At 48.0% G+C, this 18,704-nt stretch overlaps 1 protein-coding gene across 14 annotated transcripts in view; it reads left to right on the top strand.

Moving 5' to 3' along the window:
- Positions 1-18,704, top strand: part of LOC101096126 (general transcription factor II-I repeat domain-containing protein 2B) — a 51,726-nt gene that overhangs the window by 11,302 nt on the left and 21,720 nt on the right. For 13 of the 14 annotated variants that reach the window (XM_023246376.2, XM_023246375.2, XM_045048203.1 and 10 more), the window contains exons 3-8: positions 7,719-7,857; positions 10,341-10,460; positions 13,300-13,483; positions 13,646-13,674; positions 15,410-15,464; positions 15,797-15,840. In XM_023246376.2, the coding sequence (XP_023102144.1) occupies positions 7,719-7,857; positions 10,341-10,460; positions 13,300-13,483; positions 13,646-13,674; positions 15,410-15,464; positions 15,797-15,840 (571 nt within the window). Of the gene's footprint in view, positions 1-2,256; positions 2,466-7,718; positions 7,858-10,340; positions 10,461-13,299; positions 13,484-13,645; positions 13,675-15,409; positions 15,465-15,796; positions 15,841-18,704 lie in introns of all 14 variants that reach the window. The other variant, XM_023246377.2, reaches the window with a different exon arrangement.

Genomic DNA, 18,704 nt, shown 5'->3' with positions numbered 1-18,704 from the left:
TCGACAAATGTTCATAAAGTGCCTTCCACGTCTGGGCCCTTTTTTAGGCACTGGGGCCACAAGCTTTTTGAAAAGACAGATAAGGTCCTCCTCAGACGATCCCATGTCCTATTTGGGGAGACAGACGATAAACAAATTCCATGTGGATGTTTATATTGGTAAAGATAATAAATAACAAAAACAGAGGGTCAGGAAACACTTGGAGCGAGAACAAGTGGTTATGGCGGGGTGATCTGGGGGAGATTCTGTGGGCAGTTGCCTTTTATGCAAAGACGTGGATGAAGTGAAGAAGTAGGCCAGGCCGGTATCCAGCGGCAGAGTGCTCGGTGAGAACAGCTTGTGCAAAGGCCCCGAGGTGGAAACAGGTGTGGTATTTTGGAGGAGCATCAAGAAGTCCAGTAACGCTGCAGCAGGGGGAGGAAAGGAGAGGTGGCCAGAGGTAAGATTAACAAGGCACCAGGTGGCCAGATCATGTAGAGCTCTGGGCTTCTCTCCTCAGTGCTCTGGGAAGCCACTGGAATGTTCTGAGTGAAGGAATCGTTTGGGGGAGTGGTTCCAACGGGAGTGGACTAGGCTGGAAATGGTGGAGGTGGGGAGAAGTGATGGCTCCAGAAGGGTCTGTGGAGTTGACAGGACTTAGCGATGGGTTGGATGTGAGCCGTGAGGTTTTCTTGGGGAAAAAAAAAAATCAAGAGTATTTTTCATATTGTGACAAGGTATATAAAGATCACAAAATTTACTGGTTTCACCACTTTTAAGCGCACAGTTCAAGGGCATGAAATGCAACCGCATTGATGTGCTGCTCTGGTCACTGTCCCTCTCCAGAGTTTTCCGTCTTCCTCAATCGAAACTCTGTCCTCATTAAACAAAATTACTCCCCACCCATCCTTCCCCTAACCCTATGGAAATCAAGGAGAGTTGTGTTGTTGTTGTTGTTGTTGTTGTTGTTGTTAAGATTTTATTTTTAAGGGGTGCCTGGGTGGCTCAGTTGGATGAACCTCTGACTCTTGATTTCGGCTCATGTCATGATCTCACGGTTCATGAGTTTGAACCCCACCTTGGGCTCTGTGCTGACAGTGCGGAGCCTGCTTGGGATTCTCTCTCTCTCTCTCTCTCTCTCTCTCTCTCTCTCTCTCTCTCAAAATAAGTAAAATAAACTTTAAAAAAATTATTTTAAAAGATCTTATTTTTGGGGCGCCTGGGTGGCTCAGTCGGTTAAGCGTCTGACTTCAGCTCAGGTCACGATCTTGCAGTCCGTGAGTTCGAGCCCCGCGTCAGGCTCTGGGCTGATGCCTCAGAGCCTGGAGCCTGCTTCCGATTCTGTGTCTCCCTCTCTCTCTGCCCCTCCCCCGTTCATGCTCTGTCTCTCTCTGTCTCAAAAATAAATAAACATTAAAAAAATTAAAAAAAAAAAGATTTTATTTTTAGGCAATCTCTACCGCCAATGTGAGGCTCGAACTCACAACTCTGAGATCCAAGAGTCACATGCTCCACCAACTGAGCCAGTCAGGTGCCCCTGATTTTTTATATAATACACTTTTATTTAGGAATACTTCGTTTTTATTTTGAGAGAGAGCGTGCACGCGCAAGCAGGGATAAGGGGCAGAGGGAGAGAGAATCCCAAGTAGGCTCAGACCAGAGCCCGACGCGGGGCTCTCAATCTCACGACCCTGGGAAATGACCTGAGCCGAACTCAAAAGTCAGACGCTCAACCGACTGAGCCACCCAGGTACCCCTGTTTAGAAATACTTTAAAGATGTACGGAAAAGTTGCAGAGTGAGAGATCTCCCACGTGCCCCTCACCTATCACTTACCTAACTACGGCACATTTGTCCAGATTGATAGATCAGTATTGGTACGTCACTACTAGCCAGCTCCATACTTTCCTCGATTTTCATCAGCATTGTTTTGTTTTGTTTTTTTTTAACATGTTGTTGTTTATTAATTTTTTTTAACATTTATTTATTTTTTGAGAGACAGAGAGGGATAGAGTGTGAGTGGGAATGGGACAAGAGAGGGGGAGACACAGAATTGGAAGCAGGCTCCAGGCTCCGAGCTGTCAGCACAGAGCCCGATGTGGGGCTCGAACTCACAAACTGCGAGATCAGGACCTGAGCCGAAGTCAGATGCTTAACCGACTGAGTCCCCCAGGCGCCCCAAGATTTTACTATTTTTAAGCAATCTCTACACCCAGTTTGGGGCTCAAACTCACAACCTTGAGATCAAGACTCACACGCTCGTCCTCTCTCTGTCCAGGGTCCACTGGTGGCACCACATTCCTTCCGGTCATCAGGTCTCCTTAGGCGCCTCTCATCTGTGACAGCTTCCCAGTCTTCCCTTGTGTTCCATGACCTTGACAGTTTAGAAGAGGACTGGTCAGGCCTTATATCGAGTCTCTGTCAATCTGGGTTTCTCTGAGGTTTCACCTCCTGTTTGGACGGGGTTTTGGAAAGAAGACCACAGAGGTGAGATCCACCCCCCAACCCCATCACATCGTATCGGGGCGCATGACATCACCGTGACCCGTCGCTGGTGGGGCTCACCTCGGTCTCTTGGTCAAGGCGGTGTGATGGTTAACTTTATGTGTCGACCTGACCGGGCCACGGAATGCCCGTTATTTCTGGGGGTGTCCGTGAGGGTGTTTCGGGAAGAGATGAGCACTTGAATTGCCGGGCAGAGCAAAGCAGGTGGCCCTCCCCACCATGGGTGGGCGTCACCCAGCCCGTGGAGAGCCCGAATAGAACAGAAACTCAGAGGAATGGTCCAGTCCCCTCTCTGTCCGACTGCTCGAGCGGGGACATCCATCTTCTGCCCTTGCCCGTCTGGCTCTCGGGCCTTTGGACTCAGAGTTGAATCTATACCGTCAGCTCTCGGGCTCTCAGAACTTAGAACTGCCCCTCTTGCGTCTGCAGCTTGTGGACGGCCCGTCGTGGGACTTCTCAGCCTCCGTAATCACATGAGCCAATTCCTTATAAGGACCCGCACATTAGCGAAAGAGAGAGACAGAGAGAAAGAGAGATCGATTATCTCCTATTAGGTCTCTCGAGAGAATCCTAACACAAGTAGTGTCTGCTATGTTTCTTCATCATACAGTCACTGTGTTTCCCCCTCCACGTCTGGTTCTTGGGAAGCAGGTCACAAAGTCCAGCCCACGACTGATGATCCTCATAATGGGAAGGTGTCATGGCCTCTGTCACGGTGCTGGTGGGAGTATGAGCCCCGCTGAAACGTTACCTGTAATATGTTTGAAGAAGTTGACAAGAACTGGGGGGCGCTGGGGTGGCTCAGTCGGTTGGGCCTCTGACTTCTGCTCAGGTCATGATCCCAAGGTCGTGGAATCGAGCCCTACATCAGGCTTGGCATTGAGTGTGGAGCCCACTTGGAATTCTCTCTCTCTTCCCCCCCCCCTCTTTCTCTGCCCCTCCCCCCCACACACACTCTATGTGTAAATGAGTGACTCTAGGGGCACCTGGGTGGCTCAGTCAGTTAAGCATCCCACTTCTACTCAGGTCATGATCTCACGGCTCGTGAGTTTGAGCCCTGTGTTGGGCTCTGTGCTGACAGCTCAGAGCCTGGAACCTGCTTCATAGTCTTGTCTCCCTCTCTCTCTGCCCCTCCTCTGCTCACCCTCTGTCTTTCAAAAATAAATATTAAAAAAAATTTGGGGGGGCGCCTGGGTGGCTGAGTCAGTTAAGCGTCTGACATCAGCTCAGGTCAAGATCTCACGGTTTGTGAGTTCGAGTCCCGCGTCAAGCTCTGTGCTGACAGCTCAGAGCCTGGAGCCTGCTTCGGATTCTGTGTCTTCCCCTCTCTCTGCCCCTCCCCTGCTCATGCTCTGTCTCTCTCTGTCTCTCAATAATAAATAAACATTTAAAAAATTGTTTTTTAATGAACAACTCTACTGCATACCAGGTTCTCTATTTCAGATAGATTAAATGCCGAATGTCAGGTTCATTCGACACAAACACAGAGAGATTTGCCATGAAGCTAACAGAGCTTAAACTTCCTGCCCTCCTCTTGCAGTGGCCCCTCCCGTGGCTGTGGGAGAGCCCCAGCAATATGTGCATGTATGCATTTGCACAGATTTCTAGGTAAGATATTTTCTTTTTTTTTTTTTCTTTTTTTTTAACGTTTATTTATTTTTGAGACAGAGAGAGACAGAGCATGAACGGGGGAGGGTCAGAGAGAGGGAGACACAGAATCGGAAACAGGCTCCAGTCTCTGAGCTGTCAGCACAGAGTCCGACGCGGGGCTCGAACTCACGGACTGCGAGATTATGACCTGAGGTGAAGTCGGCCGCTTAACCGACTGAGCCACCCAGGCGCCCCTCTAGGTAAGATATTTTAACCACATCAGCTAAAACCACATCACTGTCTCCTGCTCTCACTTTCTTGCTGCCACAACCCCTGTATCCGTTTCCCATTGCTGCTGTCATTAAGTCCCACAAACGTAGTGCCTTTAAACAACATGCGCTTACTTCCGGGCGCCTGGGTGGCTCAGTCGGTTGAGCGTCCGACTTCGGCAAAGGTCACGATCTCGCAGTGTGAGTTCGAGCCCCGCGTCCGGCTCTGTGCTGACGGCTCGGAGCCTGGAGCCTGCTTAGGATTCTGTGACTCCCTCTCTCTCTGCCCCTAACCCACTGGCATTCTGTTTCTGTCTCTCTCAAAACTAAATAAACATTTTAAAAGAATTTAAAAAACAACAACAACATACACTTAACGGTTAAGACAGTTCTAGAGGTCCGGAGGCAGGAAATGGGGTTTTATGGGGCTCAGATCAAAGGATCACTGGGCCTCCATTCCTCCTGGAGGCTTCCAAGGAGAATGCGTGGCTTGCCTTTTCCAGCTTCTGAAGGCTGCCCGCATTTCTTGACTCATGCTCCCTTCCAGCAAGGGTCCACTCTGCCCTCTGCTTCCCTTGTCACCTCTTCTTCTTCCTCCTGCCTCTGGCCCTTATCAAGAACGTGGTGACTGCATTCGGTCCACCTGCATAGTCCAAGATAACCTTCCCCAAAACAATCACATCTGCAAAGTCCCTGTTGCCACAGGGGGGAATATATTCACAGGCTCTGGGGATTAGGATATGGACATCTTTGGGGGGACGTTATTGTGCCTCCCAGGATCCCCTGTGGCAGGGGATACTGGAGTGGACACAGGCACCTTCGGGGTCTCAAAAGGGGAAGCTCAGTTGCATATACGTTTGGCTTTACTTTAGCTTTTTAGGTGACTTGCTGTCATTTCTGTGTCGAGGTGAGCTATTGCTAGGGACCCCAGCATGGGAACGGTTTCCAGGAATATTCTTACGATCCAGTGGGTCCACTCACCCAATGATGGGACATCAAGGGATATGTTACGACCTGAGGTCACCCTGTGGTGTGAATATGTGCTCAACTCCAGAAGGATGTGGGGAGCAGAGGAAAAACGGGTCTTCAATGTGCAGAGCCAGAGGGGCCTGGGTGGCTCAGATGGTCGAACGTCTGACTCTTCATTTTGATTCAGGTCATGATTCCAGGGTCATGGGATCGAGCCGCGCATCGGTCTCCGCACTGAGCGTGGAACCTGATTAAGATTCTCTCCCTCCGCCCCTCTCCCCTGCTTATGCTTATGCGCTCTCTCTCTCTCTCTCTTTCAAATGAATGAATGAGTGAATGAGTGAGTGAATCAATGAATGAATGAATGAAGCCAGAAGCTAGTCCTGGAAAAGCCTTCCAGTCGTTAAATGGGTAAATTATAAATAGGGGACTTGTTTCTCACTGATGCCTTCTCAAAACAGAACTCCTCTCTGGTCAAGAACAGACCGTCCACTGTAGCATCTGCAGCCATAAGTACACCACACGTTCTTTTAAAATCTTTGGAAGGAATCGCACAAAGTAGAATGTTTCAGAATGTTTCAGAATTCAGAATGTTTCAGAATTCTTGTCTGTAGGGCATATAGGGCATATAGGGCATATATAGGGCATATAGTCCACTGTGATGATGGCCGGCGTGTCTTACATGGGAATTTTCATGTTTTATGCATCCCTACCGTCAATAATAAAAATGCAATCAACCATGTTGGAGGAAATATTAAGTTGTCTCTCTCTTCTCTCCATAGAAAATATTACAGAATTATTGTCACGGGAAGAGGCAATCAAAGAGTCTGTAGCCAAAAATGTAGGGAAAGAGGGCATGTTGGAGAGGCATGTCACCGGTAAAAATACTGCACCCAATTTCGACAAGCAACAAGCAATTCTCTGGCCCCAGTGTCCTGCAGTTCAACTCAGTTCTGACTCTTATCTCTGTGGAGAGAGTGTCAGATCCCACAGGTTAAGGGCTCAACCCTCCGAGGCCGCCCGTCACTTCAGACACTAACATCAAATCCAGGTTGCCAGCTGGGCTTCTGACCGACGGTTATAGATCGGAAGTTCCACAGCCCCCCACGTTGGGTTTGCTTGATGGGCTAGAGCAGCTCACAGAACCTAGAAGCATTTTACTTACTGGATTACTGGCTGATTACAAAAGGACGTAACTTAGGAACAGCCAGAAACAAGAGATGCAGAGGGCAAGGTAGGGGGAAGGGTGCGAAGCTGCTGTGTCCTCGCCCAGCTAGCCACTCTCCCTAAATCACCAAGTGTTTACCCACCCGGGAGCTCCGACTCTGTCCTTTTGGGTTTTTATGGAAGCTTCATAATATAGGCACAATTGATTACAACACTGGCCACTAGAGATTGAAATTAACCCCCATCCCTCCTCTCCTTCCCAGAGGCCAGGGAAGCCACTCCTCCAATCACACGGTCGGTTCCCCTGGCCACCAGCCCCATCAGGTGCCCACCTAGAGTTACCTCATCAACCTTGACCAAAGACACTTATTGCTGTCAGGAAATTCCAAGACTTTCAGGAACTCTGTGCCAGAAACAATGGATGAAGACCAAATATGTATTTTTTAGGTGGCTAACAAAAATATGGCCTTCTCTGGGTTGTATGATGTTTATAGTATTTGCTTAGTGGATGCGTTTCATTTTTCTTTCCTGGGGGACTTTTCTTATTTAAAAAAATTTTTTTTACCTTTATTTATTTATTTTTTTGAGAGACAGAGAAAGAGCACCAGTGGGGAGGGGTAGAGACACACACACACACACACACACACACACACACACACACACACACACACACAATCCAAAGCAGGCTCCAGGCTCTGAGCTGTCAGCACAGAGCCAGACACAGGACTTGAACCCACGAACCATGAGATCATGACCTGAACCAAAATCGGACACTTAACCGACTGAGCCACCCAGGCGCCCCTGTATTTTTTTTTTAATTGAGTAATCTCTATGCCTAACATGGGGCTCAAACTTACAACCCTGAGATCAAGAGTCTCATGCTTGAGGCACCTGGGCGGCTCAGTCAGTTGGGAGTCTAACTCTTGATTTTGGCTCAGGTCATGATCCCAGGGTCATGGAATCGAGCCTTGTGTTGGGCTCCGTGCTGTCAGTGCAGATCCCGCTTGGGATTCTCTCTCTCCATCTCTCTCCGCCCCTCCTCTGCTTGCATTCTCTCTGTCTCTCAAAATAAACAAACATTAAAAAAAAAAAGTTGATGGCTTCAAAAAGGAAAGTTAAAAGAGTCTCGCGCTCTACCAACTGAGTCGGCCTGGCACTCCTATATTTTCTGCTTAAAGCAGACCCTCTGAGGCTCCGCAAAATCTGGTATATAATACTTCATTCTTTGTTTCTATTTCAGTGTAAAGAATTGGCCAAGTCCAAGGCAGAAGTGGCCTGCATCGCAATGTATGAGACAGACGTGTTTGTCGTTGGAACCGAGAAAGGACGTGCTTTTGTCAACGCCAGGACGGATTTACAGAAGGATTTTGCAAAATACTGTGGGTGTTTACAGTTTTATCCTTTGTATTCATGACTCTTAAAATACTTGCAGGGAAGACTTATGTAATGTTTTCCTTTACAACAGTCTCAGCAGGGGCACCTTGGTGGCTGTTGGGTGGTTAAGCGTCTGACTTCGGCTCAGGTCACGATCTTACGGCTTGTGGGTTCGAGCCCCGCATTGGGCTCGACAGCTGGGAGCCTGGAGCCTGCTTCAGAATCTGTGTCTGCCTCTCTCTCTGCCCCTGCCCTGCTCGTGCTCTGTCTCTGTGTCTCTATCTCTCTCTCTCAAAAATAAATATTAAAAAAACCTTTTTTAAAAATAGCCTACACGTTATCCTGAAAATGGTTCTGATACGTCTCTTGACTTGGCATACCAGCGAATATCTGCTTAACACTGATAGGTCCAAGAAACATGGTCAGTGTATTTTGTACTTTGTCCTCAGAGGCGCCCTGGTTTTATAAAATAAATTTGAGGAACATAGAGTAAATTGTCTTTGATTCCTAAAATAAACCCACATTAAAATAAATTCTTATTTTACTTGTTTCCAGAGGAAAGGGAATAAAAAAAACTGGGCTCGTCAGGTGGTCCATTGAGTTAATAACCATTTTCTCTTTTTTCGCTATGGGACCTTCAGAGCCTTTTCTCTTTTCTTTAACGTTTGTTTATTTTTGAGAGACAGAGAGAGACAGAATGCAAAGCGGGAGGGATGGAGAGAGAGACACACGCAGACTCGGAAGCAGGCTTCAGGCTCTGAGCTCTCACTACAGAGCCCCGTGTGGGGCTCGAACTCACGCACTGTGAGATCACGACCTGGGCTGCAGTCAGACGCTTGACTGACTGAGCCAACCAGGTGCCCCTTTAGAGCTTTTAATGTGTTACAAGCGTCCAGCAGCTCTAGTGAGTGGATGTGGCCACGTGCAACAGAAACTAGTCTAGGATGTTAAAACCTACACCTTGTATAGCAACGGTCTCTACCATGGTAAGTCATCCACCTAGCACCTTAGTATTTTCTGGAACCAAGAAAGGAAAAAAAAAACCCACCAAAGTTATGAGAGGATGTAATGTCATGAGGACTGTGGAGAGAGACAGCGGATGAATATAGCTGTAGATGTTTCCAAGGGTCATCAGAGGGAATGGGAACATGAATAAATATTTACATATGTCCAGATCACTGGTATGTATGTGAGGGAGAGAGGGATTGATTGATTCAGATTGGTTTCCAAGACCAAAATTAGAGTCTCCACAATCAGGAAGATAGATTCAAATATGAAGCAATCTTTAAATAATACAGTAAGTGTATAATGGATGAACAGGAAGGGTGTCCTCAACTCATTAATGTCAGTTGCCAGATGGATGTCTAATCGTTGAGATTTAATTACAGACTTCTTCAAGTTTCCCAGTTGTATACTCATTTTTCAGATATAGGGCTATTCATACTTTCTATTTCTTTGGTGCCCATTTCAGTAAACCTTATTTTCAACTTTATTATTTTTTAAAAAAATTTTTAATGTCTGTTTATTTTTGAGAGGGAGAGACACAGAGTACGAGCGGGGGAGAGGCAGAGAGAGAGAGAGAGGGAGACACAGAATCCGAAGCAGGCTCCAGGCTCTGAGCTGTCAACACAGAGCCCGACGCGGAGCTCGAGCTCATGAACTGTAAGATCACGACCTAAGCTGAAGTCAGATGCTTAATACACTGAGCCACCCAGACGCCCCTCAACTTTATTTTTAACTTGTTCATTTCATGTACGTTGTCGAATCTGTTGGGGAAAAAAATGGTTTATAGTATTTGCTTTGTAATTTTAATGTCTGTGTTGATGTCTCTACTTTTGTCACGGTGAAGGTCCTCCTATGGTCACTTTCAGACCGTATAGCAAATAACATTTTTGTTATCATTTCCTTTGAACTACTACTATTCCCTCTGTGTTGAATTATTTATAGTTCTTTATCAACAGATTCATTTCAGAGGTGACCACCATGTTATACTATCCTGTTCATCATAAATACCCTTTCTTGGGGCGTTTGGGTGGCTCGGTCAGTTGAACGTCCCAGCGTCAGCTCAGGTCATGATCTCACGGTCTGTGAGTTCAAGCCCACGTCGGGCTCTGTGCTGACAGCTCAGAGCCTGGAGCCTGCTTCAGATTCTGTGTCTCCCTCTCTCTCTACCCCTCCCCCACTCATGCTCTGTCTCTCTCTCTCTCTCTTAAAAATAAATAAACATTAAAATGTTTTTTTTTTAATGTTTATTAAAAAATCTTGTTTTAGGGGCACCTGGCTACCTTAGTCGGTAGGACATGTGAGTCTTGATCTTGGGGGTCATGTGTTTGAGTCCCACATTGGGGGTAGTTTACTTATAAAAAAAGATCTTGCTTTATGTTTATCCATTTCCCCCTCTTTCCGGTATAATACCAGAAGCGTAGACATTGAGGGAATGTTCGGAACAAGCGCTTGAAGACTGACTGTGCCTGTTGTTTGTTTACAGGCATTGCCGAAGGGGTGCGTGAGGCCAGATCCCCATGTCCTGCGAACGGGATGCAGATCGATTCAGGAGAAACAGAAATACTCAGAAAAGCAGTTGAGGACTATTTCTGCTTTTGTTACGGTAAAGTTCACGTCACCCATCAGGATCGGCATAGGTCACTAAGGAGCTGGAGTGTTACAGATCACTTTACTGGTGTGACTGTTTAGATGCCGCTAACATTTAAAACTCTACATTCTCCTTAAGCCAAGAGCCAGGTCTTCAGGACCAGAGGGCGCCTTGCAGAAGACAGCTTGATCTCCGCTGGTCCATAGAAACCTCTGATTGATCAGCCTTCATTCTTCATTCTTTGCTTCCATTTGAGGGAGCCCCCACTGCAAGGCCAACGCAATTGTACCTGACCCTTGAACCATGCAGGGGTTGGGACACCCACCCCCACTGCAGTCGAAAATCCATATCTAATCTTTGACTTGCCCCAAACTCAGCTAATAATAGCCTACTGTTGACTGGAAGCCTTACTGGTAACAAAAATAGTCCATTATTACCTCTTTCGTATGTCATACGTATTACACAGTATATTTCTGCAATACAGTAAGCTAGAGGAAAGAGTTATTAAGAAAATTGTCAGGAAGAAGGGCATCTGGCTGGCTCAGTCGGTGGAGCGCGTGACTCTTGATCTGGGCATTGTAAGTTCGAGCCCCACAACGGGCGTAGAGATTACTTGAAAAAACAAATTCTTAAAAAAAAAAAAGAAACAGAAAATCATAAAGAAGAGAAAATACATGTGTAGTATCATGATGTGTTTATTGAAAAAAGTCTATGTATACGTGGACTTGAGCAGCTCAAACTTGTGTTGTTCAAGGCTGAACTATATTAAAGACATTCGCTGCTGGTTCAGGCACCAACCTCAACCTCATCAGTCTCTCCATGTACTCATGTCTTTTTTTTTTTTTTTAAATGTTTATTTATTTTTGAGAGAAAGAGAGAGAGAGCACGTGAACAGGGGAAGGACAGAGAGAGAGGGAGACACAGAATCCAAGGCAGGCTCCAGGCTCCGAGCTGTCAGCACAGAACCCGACACGGGGCTCGAACCCACGAACTGTGAGATCATGACCTGAGCTGAAGTCGGACACTTACCCGATGGAGCCAGCCAGGCGTCCCTCCATCTACTCATGTCTTCCACAGGCATTAAGAGGGATTTTTCTTAAGTTTATTTATTTATTTAATATAATCTCTACACCCAATGTGGGGCTCAAACTCATGACCCCAAGATCAGGGGTCACATGTTCCATCGAGTGAGCCAGCCAGGCACCCCAAGATAAGGATTTTTTTTAATACCTATGCAGAATTTTATCTCCTTTTATTATTAAAAAAATTTTTTTTAACATGTATTTATTTTTGAGAGACCAAGAGAGACAGAGCACAAGTCGGGGAGGGGCAGAGAGAGAAGGGGACACAGAATCTGAAACAGGCTCCAGGCTCTGAGCTGTCAGCACAGAGCCCGACGCGGGGCTTGAACCCACGAACCGTGAGATCATAACCAGAGCCAAAGTCACACACTTAACTCACTGAGCCACCCAGGTGTCCCCTATTATTTTTTTTATTTTAGAGAGAGAGAGAGACAGAGAGAGAGAGAACATGTGCATACACAGGGACAAAGGCCAGAGGGGTAAAGAGAAAGAGAGAGACAGAGAGATTGAGAGATAGAATCCTAAGCAGGCTGTACATTCAGCACAGAGCCTGACGAGGGGCTCCACCCCTCAACCCTGGGATCGTGACCTAAACTGAAATCAAGAGTCAGATGCTTAACCGACTGAGCCACCCAGGCGCCCCTTGGGTGGCTTAGTCGGTTAAGCATCTGACTCTTGATCTAGGCTCAGGTCACAGTCTCACAGTTCATGGGATTGAGCCCCAAGTTGGGCTGTGTGTTGACAGTGTGGAGCCTGCTTGGGATTCTCTCTCTCAATCTCCCTGTCTCTCTCTCCGCCCCCTCCCCCTGCTCTGGTGTGCCTGTTCTCTCTCTCTCTCTCTCTCTCAACACAAATAAACGTTAAAAAATAAAATAAAATCTTAAAAAAGAAAAGCTGGGTAACTCAATAACCATACAGGCATTGGGCTTAGTTGTGACACAAGCGCCCGCCTTAGCCTCTCAGAGTCCTGTCACTTTTAGAGAGCGTCACACGTTTATGGGACCTGCAGGTCCCTGTGAGCATTTGACTGCGGGGGACCTCGAGCCTAGGGGATCTCAGAGTCTCAGGCTACGCTTCTGAGAGAAATGGGGCTTCTGCACCTGGGGGCTGGCCAGCCAGCGCAGCACGGCTGACCCGGCCCCAAGATGGTGACCCGAGGCCACGTTAACTCCGTAACTTCTCCACAGGCAAGTTGGCCTGAGTTGTGCAGAGCCACATAGGGTCCTTGTGCACCTTCGGGTGGGGACTCTCAGCCTCTTTGGGCACTGGGTAACCGTGGGGCGCCCTCTGCTGCCCTGGGTGCACCACCTACAACCGAATGGAGAAGACCTGTTATTTCCTCTTTCTTATGTGAAGACGTAAAGTAAAACGTCTCATAACTTTTCCTGTGGCCCTTTGGGAATTTTATTAACGGGTTATAGAGGACTAGGATGCTTCAGCTCTTACTGTGGCTTCAAAGCCGGGCATTGCCACCTGTGTTTCTTTCTTTTTTTGTTTGTTTTAAAGTGTATTTATTTATTTTGAGATGGGGGGGAGGGGCAGAGAGAAAGGGAGAGGGACCCCCCAGCAGACTCCGAGCTGTCAACACAGAGCCCGACGTGGGGCTCGATCTCACGAACTGCAAATCATGACCTGAGCCGAAACCAAAAGTCAGACGTTCAACCGACTGAGCTACCCAGGCGCCCCAGCACCTGTGTTTCTTTATTGCACTGAATGCAGCTGACAGGTAGGGTTTATGTTCGTACCATCTAACGATATCTCCCCTCTTCTAGGCAAAGCCTTGGGGACCACAGCGATGGTGCCTGTTCCGTATGAGAAGATTCTGAGGGACCCAGCGGCCGTGGTTGTGGAGGGGCTTCCAGAAGGAGTGGCCTTTCAGCACCCCGAGAACTATGGTCTCACCACCCTGAAATGGATTTTGGAGAACAAAGCGGGGATTTCATTCATCATAAACAGGTGGCAGGCTCTATCCCCCTCATAAAGCCTAGTTCATTTGAGGATAAATTGACAGCTTAATTTCAATTCGTTTGTTAATTATGTCCTCTTACACTTAGAAGTTGGTTATTCAAATGTTTAATCTGTCTTTCATGTCGGGTAATAGTATCGGTTTTCTTGCAGACCTTTCCTAGGTCCAGCGAATCAGCTCGGTAAGTGACAGCTTCTCATAATCGGTGACTGCCCTTGGCTACTAAGCCTGTCCTGCTTTTCTTTAAAAAAAATGTTTTTTGTTTTAATATTTCCTTTATTTTTGAGAGACTGAGAGAGACAGAGTGTAAGCAGGGGAGGGGCAGAGAGAGGGGGAGACACAGAATCCAAAGCAGGCTCCAGGCTCTGAGCTGTCCGCACAGAGCCCGACGCGGGGCTCGAACCCACGAGCTGTGAGTTCATGACCTGAGCTAAAGTCAGATGCTTAACCGACTGAGCCACCCAGGCGCCCCTCCAGCCCTGCTTGTCTTACTTGAGATGCAAGTCTGGTACATTCTAAAGCTTGTGTGTCTCTTGCCTGCTCACCATGGAGGAAGTAACTGCTGGCACCCCGGGGTGGGGGGGCGTGCCTGTTGTGGGGTGCTCAGCTCAGGGAAGGACACACCCCGACAAGAGCTGAAGGGATTCTGCTCCCAGGTCTCACGCCGGCAAGCTCCCACGGCCAAGCTCCTAGGTCTCAAGCCGGCAAGCTCCTACTGCCCACAGAGGACAGTAGGCCTATCTTGTCCTTAAGTCCAGGGTCATGAGGATGCTGGGTCACTTGATAGTCCTTTGACCCCCAGCCACAGGCCGGGCATCGTTGGGTTCGGGAGTGGATGGAGGAGGTGTGGCCATTTCTCATGCTTCTGAGACTCACGGTCTAGAAGGAGCAAGGCTGTCCAACAGAGAACCAGGGGTGACCCGAGGTCTCCCCAGGATGCCCGGCGGAAATCCCCGGGAGTCCTGGGGAGGGTTTAGAGTTGTATGATCAAAGGGGCTTTGTGGAGCCACTGGGTGGCTCTCAAGCCGAGCAGGGTCTCAACACGTTGCTTCTGCCCGGAGGCCCATCCACGTGCCCAGGCAGAAAGCAACGTGGATGGGTGTTTGAGGCCGAGTTTGAGAACCCGGGGCCCTTCGTAATCTCCTCAATTTACGACAACGAACGGACCAAAAGAATAGCAATTTTTCCAGAAGCGTTTAGAGATCCACCTCTGCCCACTTCTTATTTTCCCAGATTATTAATCTGGAACATAGCTGGAAACTGTGGGCCGTACCTGTCCTGGAGAGACCAGGTCTGTCTAAGAGGGTGCTGTGCTGAGACTACCTAGGTACAGAGACAGAATGTCCTGAGAGGGGTGGGCACAGTTCACCAGGCGCACGCGGGAGCGCACAGGGCTTGGGCTGCTCACAGAGCCAACCAAGTCCGTTTCCAGAGCAATGGAACGTTCCCAGAATTCCCTAGCTTATGTTGAAGGGGAGACCTGAGGGGGAGGGGCGGCGGGTGACTGGGCGACCGTTGCCCCAGACGGCTTGTATTTTCATCATAGAACAGTAATAGCCACACCTGCTAATTCATTGCTTCCGGCATACCCGGCATGGTTCTGCGTTCTTTGCACGTTTTAATTGATCCTCACCCAACCACCATTTTCAGATGAGGAAACTGAGGCCCAGGAAGGTTTAGTGGCTTGCTGGAGGTCGCTGCGGCCCCCGTCTACTCCTCAGCCCCCACTCTGCCCACACACACGGCGCGAGGACACGGGGGCCACTTTGAATTGGTCTCTCCCCACTACTATTCTGTAAAGGCCTGGAGCTGGAGTTCTGTTCTCTCTGTATTTACTTTCACGTTACGTGCCTTCGAATGGTGTCATTTTCAAGGTGCAGAAAGGGGCTAGTGTGTGTCTTTTTACTCCTGCACAGGTGGGTCTTTGGTGGTCACGGATGCTAAGAGATCGGTGACGTCACCAAGTGAAAGGTAAGGGGAATAAAAAAATCCACATCTAACCCCAGAGTGTTAGTTTTTAGACCATGGAAAGTTTCCCTTGTTTTGTTATATATTCTTTATTCAAAAGGATGTTTGAGGTTTTAAGACTATGTTCAATGGACTCCTTTAATGGTATAACAGATTATTAAGAACATTAATGTTACAGGAACGACTTAGTTTTGCGTTGAGCTGGATGGCGGGCAGGGGAGGTAGGATGGCGTGGAGATCTGGAGATTGGGGTTTGAGTACAGTGCGTCCGGATCCCCGTGGTCACGTCTCACCCCGGCCGGCTTGTCTTGACAAGGATTCCCTTCTCCTTGCAGCTGTGGCCCCATCAGTGTGAAAACTGAACCCATGGAAGATTCAGGTACGTACACGGATGCTTATAGAATCGAGTATTTGGCAGATTATCATTTGACCCCTTTCTTTTGTTTTACTTCTAAAACATGGACTTGCAGTAAACTAAGAATGGGGGGCAGGGCGCTTCCTCAACTTGGTTTTAAAAATCTACAAAAAGCCGAGTGAGAAGCTAGAACCTTTCCCACTGAGGTCAAGAACGAGGAAGGATGTCCGCTCTTGAACTTCCTTCCAGTGTTGTACTGAAAGTCCTTGCTGATGCAATAAGACAAGAAAAGGAAATACAGGGCACACAGATTGGGAATGATGAAATATAACTGCCTTTGTTCACAGATGACATGGTCATCTATATAGAAAATCCTGGGGAGCCTGGGTGGGGCAGTCAGTTGAGTGGCCGGCTCTTGATTTTGGCTCAGGTCATGATCTCACGGTTGTGGGATCGAGCCCCGCATCGGGTTCTGTGCTGAACGTGGAACCTGCTTGAGCTTCTGTCTCTGTCCCTCCCCCGATCACTCTCTCTCTCTCTCTCTCTCTCTCTCTCTCTCTCTCTCTCTCTCAAATAAAAGTAAATGTTAAGAAAACCCCAAAGAATTGACCAATGAAAGGGGTGGTGGTGACTAGGGCACTAAATAACCTCAATAGGGGCCTTATCCCTGCCTTCCCCCACTCCTTAAAGAAAGAAAAATGGCATTGATTAGAGGGGAAATGTTAAAAGGTCAAAAAATGTTTTAGATGCAAATGCTTGAGGAATGGGAAAATCTTTGAAAGCATTAAAGGCACAAAGGTTAGAAAGTACATAAAACCAAACCTCAAAATTCAAGTTAATAAAAATGAACACAAGCTGGGGCACCTGGCTGGCTCAGTCGGAGGAGTGTGTGACTCTTGATCTCAGGGTTGTGTGTTCGAGCCCCATGTTGGGCGTCGAGCTTACTTTAAAAAAAAAAAAAGAAGAGCCGTGCAGTCGGTTAGGCGTCCGACTCTTGATTTCAGCTCAGGTCATGATTTCACGGTTCATGAGATGCAGCCCCCCGTCAGGCTGTGTGCTGACAGCACGGAGCCCCCTTGGGATTCTCTCTCTCCCTGCCCCTCCCCTGCTGGTGCTCACTGTCTCTGTCTCTCTCTCTCTGTCTCTCTCTCTCAAAATAAATAAACTTAAAAAAAAAATAGGTCTCTTTTTGTCTTTAAGCTCTAAACTGAACCCGGGGCTTGAACTCACAACCCCGAGATCAAGAGCTGCACACTCTTCCAACTGAGCCAGCCAGGCGCCACGAGGCCTCTTTTGTTGATGCTTCCTTTTGGAGATGTGGTTCAGTTTAGACAAAAATGTGCTCCCTACTAACATGACTCTCTACCTTGGATTTCATGATGCCATTCAACTCGCTTCCAGCTGCCGGACGGCACCTGAGAGCCTCATTTCTTGTGATATTTCTGCACCCCTTGCTACACAGAACAAGTGTCAAAATGGTTTTGAGTTTCAAATTTCTCTCTCTCTCTTTCTCCCCAAAACAAAGTGGCTTCAAACAATGATTAGTCTTTTTTTTTTAATGTTTATTTATTTTTGACAGAGAGACAGAGCACGAGTAGGGGAGAGGCAGAGAGAGGGAGACACAGAATCCGAAGCAGGCTCTAGGCTCTAAGCTGTCAGCACAGAGCCCGACGTGGGGCTTGAACCCACGAACTGTGAGATCATGACCTGAGCCAAAGTCAGATGGATGCTTAGCTGACTGAGCCACCCAAGCATCCCCAAACAATGATTAGTCTTTCTGGCAATTCCACACATTGGCCGGGCAGCTGTCTGCTCCCAGGTGACCTCGCTCCTGGGTCCGAGGCCGCTGGGAGAGCCTGGCCTCTGTCCGCTTGGTCTCACGTCCCCTGGGAGCCCGGGCACGTTCACATGGCCACTCAGTTCCGAAGCAGCAGCTCAGACGCACCTGCACTCTTCAGGCCTCGGCTCGCGTCCTGTTGGCCAACGTCCCATTGGCCAAAGTGAGCCATGAGACGAGGCCCAGCTTTACAGGATGGAGAAGTAGCCTCCACTTCTAGAAAAGAGCAAGAGAGACATTGCAGACAGGCGTGCACGCCGGGGTGGGAGAAACCTGTGGCTCACTTTGCAGGCTACCACACCTTTCCCTGATGACGGGTTTTGGTTTTACTAACAGTTCCCCCAGGTTTTGAAATTTTGAAATTCATGTCATTGTCGTAGGTAAGATTACACGTAGCCACCGAGTGATGTATGGAAGGCTTGAATCACTGTATTGTACCCCGGAAACTGATACTACACTGTGTGTTAACTGGAATTTAAATACAAGCTTTACAAAAAAGGGGGGCGCCTGGGTGACTCAGTTGCTTAATTGTCTGACTTCGGCTCAGGCCATGATCTCGCGGTTCGTGAGTTCGAGCCCCGTGTCGGGCTCTGTGCTGACAGCTCAGAGCCTGGAGCCTGTTTCAGATTTTGTGTCTCCCCCTCTCTGCCCCTCCCCGCTCACTCTCTGTCTCTGTCTCTCAAAAATGAGTAAACGTCAAAAAAATTAAGAAAAAAAACGTTAAAAAGGTGACATGTGCAAATGCACATCGCATTGGATAAGAATATTTTACCGTATTTTGCATAAACGCACGTATGTACGAAGCCTCCTTGAAAAGGCAAATGTTCCCAAACTGGGAACCAGACCTTCTTCTTCCCTTCTTTCCCTCCCTCCCCCCTTCTGTTCCTTTCTACATCTTTCTCTCCTTCCTTCCTTCTTTCCTTTTATATTGATTGTATAGTGTTTTGGTTCTGTTACTTGTTATACGGGAAAGCCGACTGTTCGGTGTGTGAGCCCCACGTTGTTTTGCTGGCCATCACGTTGCCCTGTTCATCGAGGCAGAGCCTGGAAC

The sequence above is a fragment of the Felis catus genome, chromosome E3 (assembly GCF_018350175.1).
Source record: "Felis catus isolate Fca126 chromosome E3, F.catus_Fca126_mat1.0, whole genome shotgun sequence".
Taxonomy (NCBI): Eukaryota; Metazoa; Chordata; class Mammalia; order Carnivora; family Felidae; genus Felis; species Felis catus.
The sequence above is the reverse complement of the archived record's forward strand: the minus strand, read 5'-3'. Positions and strand labels throughout refer to the sequence as shown.